This window comes from Hemibagrus wyckioides, linkage group LG15 (assembly GCF_019097595.1).
Source record: "Hemibagrus wyckioides isolate EC202008001 linkage group LG15, SWU_Hwy_1.0, whole genome shotgun sequence".
NCBI classification, from domain to species: Eukaryota; Metazoa; Chordata; class Actinopteri; order Siluriformes; family Bagridae; genus Hemibagrus; species Hemibagrus wyckioides.
Genome location: NC_080724.1, coordinates 13,845,164 through 13,863,008, shown reverse-complemented (window position 1 = coordinate 13,863,008; position 17,845 = coordinate 13,845,164). Strand labels below are relative to the sequence as shown.

General features: G+C 39.0%; 1 protein-coding gene across 4 annotated transcripts in view; it reads right to left on the bottom strand.

Annotated features, from left to right (window-relative positions):
• Window positions 1-1,072: 1,072 nt before the first annotated feature.
• arhgef10lb (Rho guanine nucleotide exchange factor (GEF) 10-like b) overlaps window positions 1,073-17,845 on the bottom strand; it is a 36,921-nt gene continuing 20,148 nt past the window's right edge. For all 4 annotated transcript variants that reach the window (XM_058409678.1, XM_058409676.1, XM_058409679.1 and 1 more), the window contains 12 exons: window positions 17,313-17,485; window positions 13,697-13,812; window positions 13,427-13,554; window positions 12,835-12,935; window positions 12,616-12,737; window positions 8,021-8,107; window positions 7,078-7,289; window positions 6,797-6,954; window positions 4,997-5,139; window positions 3,627-3,798; window positions 2,285-2,404; window positions 1,073-2,208 (listed from right to left, as the gene is read on the bottom strand). In XM_058409678.1, coding sequence (XP_058265661.1) covers window positions 1,640-2,208; window positions 2,285-2,404; window positions 3,627-3,798; window positions 4,997-5,139; window positions 6,797-6,954; window positions 7,078-7,289; window positions 8,021-8,107; window positions 12,616-12,737; window positions 12,835-12,935; window positions 13,427-13,554; window positions 13,697-13,812; window positions 17,313-17,485 — 2,101 coding nt within the window. In that variant the 3' untranslated portion in view covers window positions 1,073-1,639. The remainder of the gene's footprint in view (window positions 2,209-2,284; window positions 2,405-3,626; window positions 3,799-4,996; window positions 5,140-6,796; window positions 6,955-7,077; window positions 7,290-8,020; window positions 8,108-12,615; window positions 12,738-12,834; window positions 12,936-13,426; window positions 13,555-13,696; window positions 13,813-17,312; window positions 17,486-17,845) is intronic.

Genomic DNA, 17,845 nt, shown 5'->3' with positions numbered 1-17,845 from the left:
AAACCTTAAAAATGTCAGTGAAATGTGAATATATGAAACGATGCACTGCTATATGTAATTACAATGAAGAGATTTGTATAGCCTTTTTGGAAGCAGCAGTTAACTCATGTTCTTGTATGTCATGATAAACACGTATGATTAAAGAAGGCCATGTATGTCTTGGATTCATGGAAAGAATATAAACAAAGCAAGTAAACCAAGTGTTCGGGATCAGATTGACTTGACTCTGGCAAATCCTGCTGAGTTGAAGGGATGTGAAAAAAGAGACATCCTGGTAGAAGGAAAAAAAGCAGTACTTACTGCTGCACTATATATAATCTGTCTTTCTGCTCATGGATCTGACAGACCCTACACACATCTACAGGTAGAAGACTCCAACCAGCATGAAATATTTATTTAATGCTAAATTTTAGACTCAGCACCTTAGGATCAGCAAGGTTGCTTCCTTCCTTCTGACTTTGTGAAGCTGAAATAATTTTGTTCAGAATTTAACATTTTTGGGGGGTTTGTACACCATATGCTCTGTACCCAATTTCGAAACACAGGATGATCATTGTGCCACTGATGAATAACCCAAGACTTCACACAAAAGTTCACCCAGAACACCACCAGGCAGGGATTAACCCAGAAGCCGGTCTGACTGAATCCAAATCCAAGTGCCATTACTTATTACGCTGCTGTAATTTCAGGAGACATCATGTCTGGCTGACAGCTGTGCTGGAACATCTAAGATCAGCTTTGACACACCATCTCAGAGGTATACAGTATGATTTGGTTTCCTTGTCACGTTGACTTTGAGTCACGGCGAGCATGCATGAGCCACTGTGTGAGCTGCTTCACACTGCGTCTGCTGATATGTTCATTGAGAGGGCTGCCTGTAGAGATAAGAGGCTGAAAATGGGCAAGGCGTAAACAGCTTCAGAGCTAAAGCCGAAGGAAAAAAAAAATAAAACTGCGTCTCTGACCTGTGGTGCTGTGTTCAAAAATAAAACAAAAGAGGTTTTGGCACTGCTTGAGAATTAAAAATGACCTGTATTAGAGATCAGATTTGAAATAAGTAGCACAAAAAACATATTTATAAATTATCATAAACACATTTATTTCTTTTTTCTTTTAGAAAATAACAAAGTGACACAGTGTGAAATAAGTACCAGAAATATTAAGTACCTAAGCCAAGTGAAAAATCCTTTGCTCTCATTCACATTTTGGACAAATGGAGGGAAAAAAAATAACAACTGAACTAGAATGACTCGAAGATGTTGACATTTACTCCTTTCCTGTACAGCATCTGGTTACATCCGTTCCAGTACCACATTCAGCAAATACACTTTTTTTCATTATGCATAAAGATTAGATGAGTCACAACCCTTTTAAATATATTCACAACGACTTCTGGTTTCCATCTAGAAGAACAACATGCAGCTTGGGCATATAATTACATGTAATCATTTTGACATTTGGAAATGTGTTTCTTTTTTTTGATGTATCTGAAAATCCTACATATTTAAGATGTGTTCTATAATGGTGAAGATGGAGAAGCTAGTTGACGAAGTGGACTATTGTCCTGATAAAACAGGTCGGACGAAATTTTCCAATTCCTGTCTTGCTGAAGATACTTCAGTGTCTTTACGTCATTGTTTCAGATGGTCAGTGGGAGCTGCCAGACCATAAGGGTAATCTCATTGGTTCCAGAAGAAGAAGAAGAAGAAGAAGAAGAAGAAGAAGAGGAGGAGCCAGCTGCATGGAGTCTGCGGAATCCTCTTCCTCCTGATATAACGGCGAATGACATGACCCTTTCTCTCCGTGCTCCATCCTTTGTGGATGGTCCTGGGCCCTTGACCCAAACCTCGGGGTCATCACTCAGCTCATAGATAGAACCATCCTCCGTAGTGTGCTCCAGAGACTCCTGGGAGGAATTGGATACCACTTCAGGCTGAGCAGTCAGAAGCTTTCCAGGGAGCTGGGAGGTGGAGCGGAGGTGGTACTGAAGTAGCACCCCTTTGGATTTGGTTTCCTTATGAGACAAGCCTTCTACCTGCTGCTGTAGTGACTCCTGAGACGAGTGGCTCAAGTCCTCACCTCCACTACCTGAATCAGTCCCGTCAGCCAGAGAGTCCCGCTTTAACAGGTCAGGGGACAAAATACTTGATGTGGCTATGAGGATGTCCACAGAGCCACTGTGAGCATTGAGGGAGGTCATCGCTTTGCCTGGAGAAGGCAGAGAGGATTAAAATGAGTTTGCATTCAGACTTCTTAACGCTGGGCTGAACTCATGGCTCCTCACCTGTTATTTTCGGGATGCCCTCCAGCTTTGGCACTGGCAGGGTGATGATGATGCCCTGGGCTGTGCCCACCCACAGGAGACCCTGGCAGATAAGCAGGCTGGTGACACACACAGTCTGACCTTTAAGAGAACAAACAGATATGGTGTCATTGCTGTGTTTTGTTTTGTTTTTTGTTACTTTATTTTTAATTCAGGTTTGCATCCATTACAAGAGAGGCACAGGAAAAAAAGGTGAAGGAAAAAAAGATAAATAGAAAAAGGGGAGGCAACAGTTCTATAGAAGTTAATCTTCCATTTTTATAGACATAAGGATGCTTAGGGGAGCATTTTATATTGCATCAATAATCACAAAGGGTTACAAAGCACATCAGGACTCCCTTATTTCTAAATTTTGTTTACGATTTCAATCCATTGCCGTTTTGTACTTGGGGGTACCTTTTGCATCCACTTTCTCTAACTTTTCTATTCTCCCTTCAGTACAATTAAATTATTCAGCAAAAAAAAAAAAAAGGGAAGTGGTCAGCCACACAGCTGGCAGCATAGCCTGATGTCACCATTTATCTATGCTTTTCTTTTAGAGGTATTGAAAAACTTGGCCAGACATTTCCAGTTAAAGCCATTGCAGTGTTTTGAAATTCTGCCATGGACTGTAAGGAAGTTGTTATTAGAGGTTTTAATTAGATCCACTACGTGGTAATAGTGGAATGTTTTAGTTAACCTTTCTAATCCTTCATTTAAAATTAAAATACAGACATTTGTCTACGGAATAATATTTGAGATTTACATTTTGCCACAGTTCCATCTTTAACCCTGAGATTGGGCTACATGTGGGTTATTAGTGTGGAGATTCTGTCTCATGTAGGTTTCCTCAGGTTCTAGAGATTCCTCTCACCTCCCAAAAACACGCAAGCATGTAGACCGACTAGGCTAAATGTGGGTGAATGTGTGTGTGTGTATGAATTTGTTTGTGTATGTGTATGCATGATGCCCTCTGTTGCACTGGCATCCAATTCAAGCTGTATTCCTGCTTTATGCCTAGTGTTCCTGGGATAGACTCCAAATCCACCACAAGCCTGACTAGGATAAAGCAGATGCTAAAGAATGATGAAACCACCGACATGTGAGTGTGAATGTCTACAGTTTTTAAGATTTTATTTGATTGAACTGAATTTGTTTCAAATTTTGTTCCAAAATTCGATTCATTTAAATTCATTTTCAAAACAAATCCCAGAGGCACAAATGTTTTCCTGCTCATTGAGAGAGAGAGAAAAGGGTGAGAGAGAGAGAGAGAGAGAGAGAGAGAGAGAGATACTGTAACATGTCACTGATGTCCTGAACTTGCCTGGGCTCAGATATGTGGAACGTGTTGAGATGTTGATCTCTTGTAGGTGCTCCAGAGTTTCAGTGTGGAAGAGCCGAAGTGACGAGCCCTCTGAAAACGCCATCCACACTCCTCCACCAGCTCGCACCATGTGCGTCACACTCACCATGGGGTCTGGGTGAGCGTCAAAGCTCTGACAGCAACAAGAGTCACAGATTTAAGGGGAAGGTGAGAAAGCAAACAGAAAGTTTCATGAAAGAACAGGAAGAAATACGGCAAAAAAACACTATCAGCTAGAAGCAAAAGAAGAGCGGCAGTAAAATGCTACAAAGAACACGGAGGAGTAACATTACTGAATAGAAAAGCAAAAAAATCTGTATGCAAAAACTTTAAGATCTCATCTGCTGGCTTTATACATACAAAAACATACACAACTTTTTTGCTATTTAATATTTACATTTCTACTGAAAAATGAAATAAAATGTAATAAAATAAAAGGAAAAATGTTTGCCTATAAATTAATTATTCTATTACTGTGCTACATAAAGCTGCCAGAATTGTGTAAATAATGACTGAGAAAACTGTCCATCAACAATCAACAGCAAAAATGAATCTGAATGCTTTACATTTGCAATTTCGTGGCAGCGAAAGACTGAGGTATAAATGTATAATTACAAGATATTAACATTTCATACTTCCGTGTTGTTCCAAAAGACGCAGAATAAAACATCTTGAATAGCTTTAATGTCTGCTTTAGTACTGAACCCTCTGAGCGATAGTGTATACCCAGAGAGGTTCTCATCTTCAGCTGAGTTCAATTTCCAACTGCTGGAGCCAAATATATTCCTGCGATTAAGCGTCAAGAAAAGGGGTGGGGGGGTGGGGGGTTGCTTGCGGCAAATTTCGGAGGATGGCTCAGCTGTCAGAAGTGATCAAAGGCTGGCATGCAAACATGCTGTTGGACTTCTACAAGAGGATACCTTTTATCTACTTCCTAGGATGTGCTATTATAATGTAGCTCATAGAGGGAGAGCAGGATGTGTCTCAAAATACATAAAAAATATATATCTATAATCTTCATTTTCAGAGGCGATTCCACTCTGCTCCAGTACAGAAGAACTTACAGACTTTGATCTACAGAGGCAGATATCTTGCCTTGTTGTTTACACCTGTCAAAAAAGGTCTCTAGGAACTGCCTAGATGATGAGAGTGCGGAGAAGGGTGCAGGTCTTTGAACATTGTTTTCATTTCAGCGAAGATGGCATCAAGACAAATGTCACATTTAGCAGGTTTCACTGTCTACCAGTATATTTGTGTTTAAAACTGATTAATCTCTCTATTTTTCTTTTTTACCCCAACATGTAGCTCGTTTAATTGTTGACAGTGTTTACCTGTGTGGTGAGATTACAGCCGTCAATCACAGCCACTTGGTTTGCACAACTAGCCCACACACACTCATCTATATTGAGGAGTTTGAGCACAGGAGCATATCCGATCACAAGCAGTCGGCTGGAATCTGGATCCCACAGAGCTTCTGTGAGACATGGCAGATATCACTTTTAGATCAATTTTGAATAAATGCAGCACAAAAAGTCATTTTATTAGATTTCTGTATGCCGCACAATTGGTTGTCTCAGTAGTCAGACTATAAACCTGAGGACAAATGTTCAGATCACCAAAGATGACATAAAGCTGTAGCTTTAATATATGACAAAAAATAACGTTAAAAATTCCCCACTGGGTTAAAAATAAAATATGGGTATATCCTGTAAATTCATCAGAAATTCTAGCCTTTATTTATCAAACTCAATTCAATTTACAGTATTTATACAGCACTTTTAACAGTGGACAGCGTCTCAAAGCAGCTTTACAGAAGTATAGAAACAGAGAAGGAAAAAATAAAAGTTTAAATTAAAGTTACTATTTTATCCCTAATGAGCAAGACTGTGGTGATGGTGGCAAGGAAAAACTCCCTGTGATGATATGAGGAACGAAACGAACGAAATCATTCGTAAATCGCTCACAGGAGGGTGTTTTTGCTTCAGTTTTCCATACAAAAAAATTTATACACAAACCTATGCACTGTAGAATTATCTGAAGACACTTTACGATAGTCTGCAGAGTTATAACAGGAATATAACTCTAATTTGATTGGTCAAGCACTTGAAATACCGAAATATTTCAAATATATTTCGTTGCGTATATCGCTCCTCTTTTCTGTGTTCGCCACTTAAAATTCCTCTCTTAGTTCACACTACTGTACTACTTACTACTGTAGAATTAGTGCTGAATTGCAGAAATGGCAAACAACATCCTTTTCAGGACTGGAGCTTTTGCCTTAAAATATGAAAGCTTGTCAGATGAAGATGAAAGGGAAGAAGAGAAGCCAGTTTTACTGGAAGCCCTTTTTTTTAATGGGAATGTGCAAATCATTGTGAGCTATAGTTAGCCATGCTACAGAGTGACTGTAGCTTTTAACGGATCTATTTCTGCTAGCAGAGTAAAAATACCCGGAACATTTGGCAATTTCTGTCTGAAATGTACTCGACAGCAATTTCTTGTTCATACAACTGATGTGTAAAAGCATGATTGAACTCATAATATCGCAATACCTACAGCAGTGAGAACTGCTTAAAAATGAATATTAATACATTGAAAAATCTCACGGTTCTTCCTCATGACGTTTTAGGGACTTTTATCTTACCACCATCGCCCCTGGCATACTCATTAGAGGAAAATTTATAGATTGAAAATTTATTTTGCAGAATTTAAATATTTCTGTGTCCACTGTTTAAAACGCTTTATAATTTATAAAATTTACATTTCATTTCTGCCTTATTTTAGTACAAAACTTTACACACATCTGTAATTTTAAGAAAGTACATAAGAAGTGTGCCAAGCACTGAAACTGTGTTTGAAAATCGAGCAGTTGTACAGAGCATGCAGAGAAATTTAATTCAAGGCAAATAAATCATTCAAGCCATATGGTGCTAGTTTGAATAATCAGTGGAGGAAACATGTCCAAACACTAGGATAATTAAAGAGATTTGCACAGCATGTGTTATGCCGTATTCCATTTATACTGACTATCCACCGATTTTTGAGTTTTTGTTCCTTGTGAAATGTTATGTTTTATTTTCTTTCTCTTGGCATCAATTCCTACACTTTAGATATATCTTGGAAGTTCTTACCTGGAATCTTTTTGCTATAAACTGCAACTTTGCCATTAGTCAGTCCAGCGAAGAGGAATTTGTCTGTGTGTGTTAGGCACAGAACAGGACAACCTTCAGGGTTTTGGAAGGTCAGGAGGCACTGGGCAGCAGTATCCACGTTGCCATAAACTAGGATACTGTAATTAAACACACACACACACACAATCTTCACATTTACGCCCTCTTCGAGAAAGCTGCTTCAATTTTCGTACACATTTTATTAGGACACACACATCATTTAATTTCAGAGTTGGACTCACTTGCCATCTTGTAACCCCACACAGATGGTGTTCCCAATTCTGGCAGCTCCTTCCGATACTTGTCCTTCATTTTCTTCAGTGCGGGCCTCTGTGACATATTCAATGCTCAGCGCAGGGGAGGCCAGAAGGAAACTCTTCACTGAGCGTGGAGTGGGTCTGTTCAGGGAGAAGATCTCCACCTGTCCATACGATTCATCTCCACCACTGGCCACCTGTGCAGACCCGAGGGAAAAATGTAAGAGATGACGGAATGAGACAGGAGCAGAGGTCGAGGTAGTAAAGAGAAATGTTTGATCTAGTGCTTCACATTAATGAATGATTTGTCTGGTGATAAATGTGTCTGAATTGGGAAATTAATAATCATGACTAATCAATAGTCCATAGCTGGGATTATAATGTAGACAGACATTATAATGTAGCCAGTGGAGCAAAACTGGCCATGTTCACTGGATGGAAGAAATAAAGCTGATGTGATGCATATGAGATCTGTAGATGGGAGGATCATGATAGACAGCAGTCTAAAGGTCTCAGAGGAAGTATGTCTTAGCCTTAAACCATTCCTGGAAAAAAATAATTTTAGGAGAAATCTTTTTTTCTTTTCATGAAAGAAAGAATAATAAATAAATTGTAAATGCTAAGTACAACAGAGGCATTGACCTAAATCCACAACTTATATCCATAGACGACAGATCCACAAAGCAAGATCATACCATTGTGGACATAAAATAAAATACATTGGTTTTGCAGAGGTTTGTTATTATGTAAATAAATGTCTTTAAAGGAGAGACTTGTCTAACAGGAGTTGACAATAAATTAGCTGAAGTTTAATTTGGCTCATGGCCCGAACACGTCGGAGCATTTAAATGGTACTGATTATTAAAATAAATAGCCTGATGACTAACGATGTTTGTTACTGATGACAGTGTAATGGAGACATGCTCACCCAAAGATAGCCCTGAGGCAGAGAGGTGCTTGCTGCAGAGAAACCCAACAGAGCACACTGGACTGGATTGTGAAGGGCCATCTGGAGCTGTGGAGTAAGAGGAGACTTACATCATTACACACATTCCCAGGCTTTTCTATATCAGTGCATCACAGCAGAAGGTGAAATCAAAACACAGTTATGTATTTACATAGCATTATCAGAGGCATTCATTGAAATAAATACTCAAAGGTTAAAGTACGGCTTCACTGAAAGAAAGCACTGAAGTAGAAACAAATTATGAAAGTATGAAAAGTCATGAAAGTTTCAGAAAAGAAATCACATACTGACAGCTTACTACCGCTAAATAACAACAGCTTTATTGGTATTTTCTCAGATGTTTGCTGTTACAATAATACAAACCAGCTGAATGCTAATAACAATAAAACTGGCTTGATAAATACAGTGTGCACAGTGATGGGTATTACTTCACATGAAAACTATATGACTAATGATTCCAGGGAAATGTTGTTTTTGAAGATGCATTGAACAGATTGATTTGATTTTTCTTTTGAAATTTAATAAAAGGCAGAAGAATCAGATGACAGACAAACCCAAGGAAAGTAAGAATGTCATTTTTACGTTGTCCCCGTTTCTGAGCATCATTAAGGTGGGCTGTGCAGTTTGCAAAGTTTAAATGTGCAATAGATCTGACTGGTTTGTTCTGTTTACATAAATCAGCCCCATCCGCAGCTGATCAATTCTGCCCCTTTTCCTCAAACAACAGCTCACAGCATGCAGTATTCTCAGTTCAAGTGAAAAGGAATAATGTTTTCAATGGAATAATGCCAGTGTTTTTACTGAAATTGCGAAGCGACATCGACGGCAGCAGGAGCTTGAAGCAGCATGAGTTAGAAGGAGAAGAAATTATTTAAACTCGGATGCAGGGAACATTTAATCATCACAGTCAATTAAACTTGAGGGATATCAATCAGTCCAGTTAGGAAGTATAAGTGATTGTGAACCAGTTTCAATTGCTTTGGTGCTAATGAAAGTGAGAACATGCTCGTTGGAGAGGCAATAGCAAGACAACCCCCTAACAGGGAATGGTTTCTTAGGTGGTGGCCAAAGATAATTGTTCTCTTCTTATCCTTCCTAAGTGATTTCTCTTTAGCTTTGTGTTTTGTTAGAGTCCTTGTCCCTACTTACATTATAAGTTGCCTTGATGAAATACATCCATGTTTGTTCAGCCTGTAATTTAATTCTTTTACTTAGATATTTAGTGTGATTTTGGGTTTTTACGTTCACATTTCTGCCATTTGGCAGATATACAAATCCATTTTATCTCATTTTATACAACTGAGCAATTTAGAGTTAAGAGCCTTGCTCAAGTGGCCAGCAGTGGCAGCTTTTGGTGGACCGGGGGATTCAAACTCACAAGCAGTAGTCCAACACCTTAACTACTGAGCTGCCACATTTTTATTGACCACTGTCACATTAAACTGGTCTCAACGGATAACACAATATATATAGGCAAAGATGTTCAGCTTAAATATATGTTGTTAATCAAGATCCAATGTATGATTTAAGTGTTCCCTTTATTGAGCAGAGTACATGTCATAAATTCACGTTTCTTGCATGTACCACTTGTGTATGTGTAATAAGGAAAAATCCCTGCTACCACTAGGCTGATTTTAATTAACACAATATCTAAACATAGTAAAAATGAAGTAAACAATAGCAGTGGCACAGCAGTCGAACATCTGTGTAGTCTGATGTGAGACAGCCCAATGTTTGTGGTATATTAAAATGCGATTAAAAATAGATTCAGCTTCATTGTCTGTAGGAAAAGAAATATAGATGATCTGTTCCACCGCTTGTGTGAAGTGGATGCATGTTGTTATGTGAGTGTGTGTACTGTGTGTATACCGGACCCTGCTGAGTGTGCAATGTCGTTTTCTGATATACGGCACAACAGCCAACATACAGGCTCCTTTCCATCTGAATTAGCTCAGCAGGAGCTGCATTAATCTAGAATTATCTTCGGGGCCTGTTCTTTTTTGCTCTTTCTGTTCTCCTTTCTATGAAAATGTCAGGCGGGATTATTTAACATGTGCATTAATTAGCCAGTTAGAACTATTTATATTGGAGCTTGAATGTGGGCAATCTCACTTTCCATCTGATTATGATGAAATGCTGGAATATGCCACTTCCAGTCAGTCTGAAGTCTTACTAGCAGTTTTTTCCCCTTTTGTGATTAGATTTACTTCTGTGCAAACCCAAAAGCTAGAACAAGGGAGCTAAGAACATTGAATTACCTGTCAATGAGAAGAGCCCCCCTTTTCCTCTAACCTACTTTAGCTTTCTACTCCACTGCATCATGATTGCTTTACTCGGAAGTGGGGGTAGAGGTTATGTTACAGTGGTGAAGACACAGCCATGTTCATTTTTTCTTCGCCAGCGGCTGGATAAACACCCACTTATTTGTTTGTGTCTCGTCTCATGAACTGCTTCAGGTTCAGATCATAGTGAAGTTTTACAATCAGGGATGAATTCATCAAATTCAATTCCTTTTGATCCACTCTATCAATGGATGACTTGCAACCTGTAATGGCTTACAGGTTACAGATTTTTATATTTTTGGCAGCCAGTAATAGTATTCTTCATTATTTGTTTTCGGTTTGATCGTTGGGCTTGTAACATTCCCTAATTCTCCATGCAGAGCTGCCAAGCCTGGAGAACAAGACATCGGGGGAGTTTGGCCAAGGTGAAATAAACTATAAATTACAGGCTGCTACACACAAAAGACTGTCAGGGCATACCAATTGTACCTCGGTATGCATGTCTTATTAATTTCCCTTCTGTATAACACCCATTGGCACAAATTTAACCTGAAATCACCAAAACCGTATTCACAGTGTATTTTCAGTCCAACTACTTTTGGCAGTGTCACTAAACTATACACATACCCGGGCTTTGTTAAAAAGAAATCACTAACCTAATTGCTTTCTTAATCGCTATCTACTGCATTTGTAGTGCAATTACCACAGACACAAACTGACTATTTTGGGAAAAGACCAAAAATCCATTGTCTTGAATCGCGCCTATAATGGAAGTCAGTTGTTATAGCAGTCAATAAATGTTCACAAAAGATGTTTGTTTCGTATTGTTTCGTTGGTTAAATCACCTTCGTGAATTCCTTAGCGAAAGTTTCGTACTTGGAAAGAATTTGTACCTCACTGAAGATTTTTGGGGTAAACACTTCATCACAAAACCTTTCAATATTTCCATTATGTTGAATCAGAGTTCGGATAGATACAGTAAACAGGTTATGTTGAAATACACTGAAGGATTCCATTAAGTGTTTTTCAGAGCTATTAGAATGGGCATAATATGAGAATGTAAGTAAAATGTCAAGAGAAGAAAATAAAATGAAAACATTTTTAGAGCTATAGTAATGTGATTTAAGTGCTGGGGGCTGAATTCCTAGCTGAGCAACAAGTGTGTGTGTGTGTGTGTGAGTAGTGAGGAGTTAGTAACCAAATTGTGCACATCTGTATTCAGACCTCATATGTTATTACAGACTTAAGTCGTGTGAGATTTGCACATGCAGGCTGAGTTACGCTCAATTATGACCTTTAACTTGAGTAAGTATGGACTCAGGCAAGTCACTGGCTGACAGTTTGATGTAGCCACAATATGTCATACTGAAAATGTTCTGGACATTGAAAATACACCACAAGGCTACAGAATTTCATTCGAGGGCAATATTAAATACATGAATAAGTTATTAATTAAGGGAATGATCCCTGTAAAGTCTACAAAAAGTATTTTTTCCACAGATTTTACGTTTTAAATGAAGAAATATGCATTGTTTCTGACTAAGATCCTCCATCTTAGTCAGAGACAATGCATATTTCTTCATTTAAAACATTTTTTCTACATTTACTAAAATAACTAAAGCTTTGGTTGTGGGTAAAAAACAATTTTTTCATTTGGTTGGTTTTTTTTTTTTTGTTTGTTTGTTTGTTTGTTTTTTAAATAGTCCTTCAGGAACTAATTACCAAAAGCAAAATCTTCACATTTAGCCAGATAGCAGTGTCAGAGAGGACCGGTGAAACCCAAGAGCCCCTAAGTACTTCTGGGGCTGTGTCACATGGTTGGTTTTTGTGAGATGGAGTGTGGATTCATGATCCCATTATGCAGATTATAGGAAACCTGAGTCCCATTCACTTCACTAGAAAATTCTAGATATTTCACCATTTTTTTTAAAATTAACTTTATTTTTTCCCTTTAGAGATTAAAGGGAGCTTGAGGTCATTTTTCTTATTGCTAAACTGTCATGCTAGATTTTTATTGTTTTTTTAAAGGAAAAAAAAAAACGTTATGTTTCAGGTATAATCACCAGACTGAGGACTGATCCCCAGACAGAGCAGGGAAGACAGGAGAGGGGTGAAGTGTAGCATTTTTTGACCCACTGACATTAGATATCTACTATGTGTACTATCTTAGACTATACAGCCCTTGACTGTTTAAATGATATTTCTGTTTTCTTTTGTACATTCAGCTACCACGTGAAGCATAGGCATTTTAAAGAATTCCATGTTGGCTCTCACCTTCAGATCTTGAGCTTTTGGAGAGAACACGGGCACACGGCATGCCAGGAGTGGACACCAGAACGGTGGCTTAGTTTTCTCATCATCCTCTGCACACACCCAACCAGGCAAGTTCTCTTCCCCTATACACACAGCAAGAGTTACTGCACATCCTCTAAGACTGACAGAAAATTGTAAATCCAGGGGATGAATGTATAGACATCTTTCTGATCTACTTACTTTGAGCGACTTTAGCAAGATGCAGGCGATTGACCCATGAGATTTTACTGATTGGGCTGGGAGTGTTGAAAACCACTGTGAAACTGACTGGACGCCCAGACCTGCAAAAACATGTGCAAACAGACACAAATTCCACAAGGAATTCAACACAAGCTGTCAATAAAACAGACAGATTTCTAGAGCTCTAAGCTCCAGTGATTATTTGTTACAGCATTTATAAAGGCGCTTTGATACAAAGACATTACTAACACTCTCAGAGAGAACAGCACAAGAAATAAGTATTACTGCTTAAACCATCACATTTTGCAATGGCACATCGGTGATTAATAACCAGCTGTTCTAAAATCTGTTCCCAACAAAGTCCTGTTGCCAAAGCTAAGCTCAGCCCAGTACATTTGGCTGTATGAGAAGGCAACATAGAGAGCAGCTGCTGCTCCAGAACAAATCCACAAAGCAGAAACCCTCTGGTAATCATTCCCAATAACTGAAAAGCGCTTTAAATCGATTAACAGAATGAATGTGTGGCCTAGGGCAAGCCTGCCCACATTCTAAGGCAATTTGCCAGCCTGTTCCAGTTCTCTTCACTACTCACTTGTCAGGCTTGCCGGGCACCATTAGCCGCAAGCGGCACTTGTTGGCACACTGGATCTCGCTCTCTTTGATGCGGATGAGCCTCTGCAGAGCCAGGCACCAGTCCTGCCCCACCGTTGTGTTAAGATTCTGCACATACAGACACACACACACACACACACACACAGGAGATGCTAGTAACATATAATTTAACTAATCTCTAGATACACAGTAAACAAAGAATTACTATTTTTTTATTTTTATTTTTTAAATATTGCATATGTTGACATACCTGATAGGATCCCTGCAGTGTACCCACTAGGAGTGTGACCTCCTCCACTACTGAGAGGTCATGCTGGAGCTCCTGCAGTTCTTGGTACAGTTTGGGTGGCCCCAGAAACAGCTTGCCTAAAACAAACAATATTTTACCCTTCACTTCGTCATCACTACATAAAGAGCAGATTATGTTCTAATCCTATTGCAGCATTGGTTATTATAGACTAGAGTATTGGAGTAGAGGGTCCCTAACATTTCTAACAACATGGATCTGGCCAAAGATTCACATGGTTTGAGTATTTCAGAAACTGCTGATCTCCTGGGTTTTTCACACACAGCAGTCATTAGGGTTCACACAAAATGGTGTGAAAAAACGAAAATAATCTTGAGAGCATCAGTTCTGAGGGTTGAATGACTTTGTTGATAAGAGAGGTCAGAGGAAAATGGCCAGGTGACAGGAAGGATATAGTACCTGAGACAATCACTCTACAACTGTTGGTGAGTGGAAAAGCATCTCAGCATGCACAAAACATTGAAACTTGTGGTGGATGGGCAACAGGAATCTGAGGCTATCAGCAGGATGTTTCAGCCTGCAGACCCTCTGCATGCTGAATGTTTTTGTGTTTCATACCATTCTGTGTAAACCCTGGAGCAGGGGTGTCCAATCTTATCCAGAAAGGGCCGGTGTGGGTGCAGGCTTTCATTCCAACCAAGCAGAAGCTACACCTGATTCCAACTGGCTAATCAACTGATCTTGGCTTTCAGTAGACTCAGGTGTGGCTTCTGCTCAGTTGGAATGAAAACCTGCACCCACACCGGCCCTTTGCGGATAAGATTGGACACCCCTGCCCTAGAGACTGTTATGTGTGAAAAATCCCAGGACATCTGCAGTTTCTGAAATACTCAAACCAGCCCATTTGGTACCAACAACTATACCACAGTTAAAGTCACAGAGATCACATTTTTTTCTGAATTCTGATGCAAACATTAACCGAAGATCTTGACCTGTGTCTGTGATTTTATTCACTGTGCTGCTGCCACAAGGATGGCTGATTAGATAACTGCATGAAGGTGCAGGTGAACCTAATAAAGCAGGTGGTAAGTGTATATCAAGATATGGAGATATGGTGCTGTGCAATGAGGCAGGATATAACTACTTAAGGACTCGGAAGCTCGGAAGCACTAAGATCTGAATTGACAACATTCTGATATGTAGCTTAAGGCTTAACCATTAAGACACCTGAACTAGCTTGCACTATTTTGTCAAGCTTTAATATTGAATAAACTCTCACTAAAATATGAATAACTAAACTGCAGCTTTTACTATCAAATAAACTTCAACTAAAAAAGTTAAATAAAAGAAACAAAAGATCCACTAGCCCACCAAGATCCAGCAGTATTTATATCAACACACAGAATCTTTATCATTCACACTCCTGCCTAAAATGTAAAATGTATTGCATTTACAATTCTGTAAAAATAAATAAACAGAATTATGCTGTGCAATAAAGCCTGGAAATATATAGCATTTTCAAAAAAGATCTCACCGATTCAACTGATTCTGTAGCCAGCACAAAAAAACCAAGGTCTAATATGTACGCATCCTGATGATTGAGAACCTACAGTGTAGTCAACAACATGTTCCACCAGCATAGTATTTTTTTTCTTTAATTGATGAAAGGTAAAAAGCACTATGAAAAACAAAATCTAGTTACATGAATGTGGCTCATTGAAAAGTAATTTTTTAAGTTTCAAGGACATTACATCATTATGGCCATTGCTGCCCACTGAGATTGGGTATGTGTGCTCACTCTGAGAAAAAATATGCTCTGTATTTTTTATTTCTCCAAACAAAATAAATAAAAAAAAGGAGGATCATTTGAGTAGCAATATATATTTATTGAGGCTTGCTAGCCTGTCATGTGGGAAAGCTGTAATCTGAATAGTTGGAGGTAATGAAAGGGTGAGATTCAGTGTTAAATAACTAGGATGTGGCTGTTTCTTAAAGACCATACAAATAACATTAAATAACAAAAGCAAACAGCGCAGCTTTGCTTGATGGTTTGTGACCATCCATCTTCCTCTTGATGACATTCCAGAGGTTTTCAATAGGGTTCAAATCTGGAGATTGGGCAATGGTCTCTTATTTTTTTTTCCAGAGCTGTATTTATCTGTTTTTCATCCAAAAATATATTGTTTAGATCCCGCAGCCATCTATGGCTAGGACTCCATGAGAACTAAACTTGCCATGCTGTTTGGTTGGGATAGATGCCATACCCTCTTTCCTCTGTCAGTCACAGTGTAAATAGCCAATTGTGGGAATCTATGCACTTATATATGCATATAAACTTCACACAGTGTATTTTTTGGACAAAAGGTGCAGGCTCTTTGTTAGTGCCTAAAATAATAAAGACTACAGCATGGACAGAGCTTTTCTTACAAAGCCTTCTGATTAGTAGTCAGGACTCTGCTCCAGTTTTAGTCTTTAAGTCTCGGTAGTTTGTTTTTGACTAAACAAAAACCTATTTGTTTAGTGAAGATTTTTGTTAATAGCATTTCTCTTAGGTATCAAGGGGGTTCATGGGCATACAGAGTTTTAGTAAACTGGGATGTTTAGAAGCTCCCACTCTCACAGGTTCACTCTGATTTGTTGACAGTGGAGTTGTGGGCTGCTTTATGTCCCGGGACACCCTCACCCTTGCCTGCGTTACCTTCTGGCTCTTCCTTTTAATTACACTGTCATAGCTAGTCCCTTCGGAGTACCTGCTTGCACTTTGCATAATTAGTTATCTGTACTTTCTCTTTCTCTATTCTCTTGTCTCTCTCTTTCTCTCTGCTTTACATTACTCCTGCAGTAAGATAATATGGCAGCAATCTTGACTCCTTCTGTTTTCTGGACCTGCCTGATTTGCTGCTGTTGAGGATGGCCACAAATCGATATCTTAAAATTTGCTGTTGATGGTAACACAGTTATTGGCCATTGTTCATTATTTAGTGGATAACTAATTAAATTTAAAAAAGCCTGTTTGACTTGTATAGTATACAATTGTGGAAAAGTAATGACTCATAATTGCACTGCCTGAGGTCACCTAGAATAGCCTGGGTTTTCTTTTGAGTCAGGTTCCTCTCAAGGTTTCCTCCTTGTGTAATCTTAGTTTTACTTTGACACGGTTACCTTGCACATTAGGGATCTAAATCTAAATCTATATCCGGATTTCTGTACAGTTGCTTTCAATGCTCATTGTGCTTCAAGTGCTATGCAAATAAAATAAAAACACTCCGTAGACTGTGTTATGCTGCCCTGTGATGCAGCATGGACAGCTGTTTCAAAGGTGAGTACAAGAGTGAGCAAACTACAAAACTGTCTCACCTGTATTGTTGCTTGTCAAAAGATTGTCACTGTCAGCTGCAAAGCAAAAGCTAAAGCAAGCCAAATGAACTCCCCCCATTTAAAATACTGATTCCATATGCTAATTAATCTACCCTTAAAAATTTCGAAATGAAGAAACAAAAATGTACATGCTATAAAAGGGTATTCAAAAAGATTATTTTCAGTACCAAGATTCTACACTGTCAGGTTATTGGTATTCAATCCCGTCTCACTTTGGTATTATCCAAGAAACCATTCTGACCTTGTGAGTTGGCAGAGATGAGGCGTTTGTTCCCGCTTGGCTGGTAAACGCTGTCGTTGTTCTGTGAGTTCTCCTGACCCACCTCTACCACCTGAACCTGCTGCAGAGGAGCTGTCCATTTCACCATGTACTTTGGGCCAGCAGGAACCAGGCTGCTGATATCCGGAAGCCCCCTTAATGAAGACAAGATCATAATATAATTAATGAGCATGACAGAATAAAGCTCGGTGAAGTACATGATCAGAGAGAAGAATCACAGTCGGTGAAATGAACTGTTGTGATGAGTTGATCTGGGTGAGAGGTGCATGGTCTCTGTGTGGTAGGAGGTGTGGGGAGCTTGTGGGGGGTGTAATCGAAAGAAATTTCTCTGGAATTCCCAGGTGATTTTCCATCATGTGTGATCCTCATTGAAGTTAGATATTTGCAGGTGAGTAGCACACGTTGTGCAGTGAATCGACTATGTTGGAACACTACAAAATTATTACTTCATTTCTAATGTAGTAGACTTGAAAATGTTACCTTGTTTCATAAAT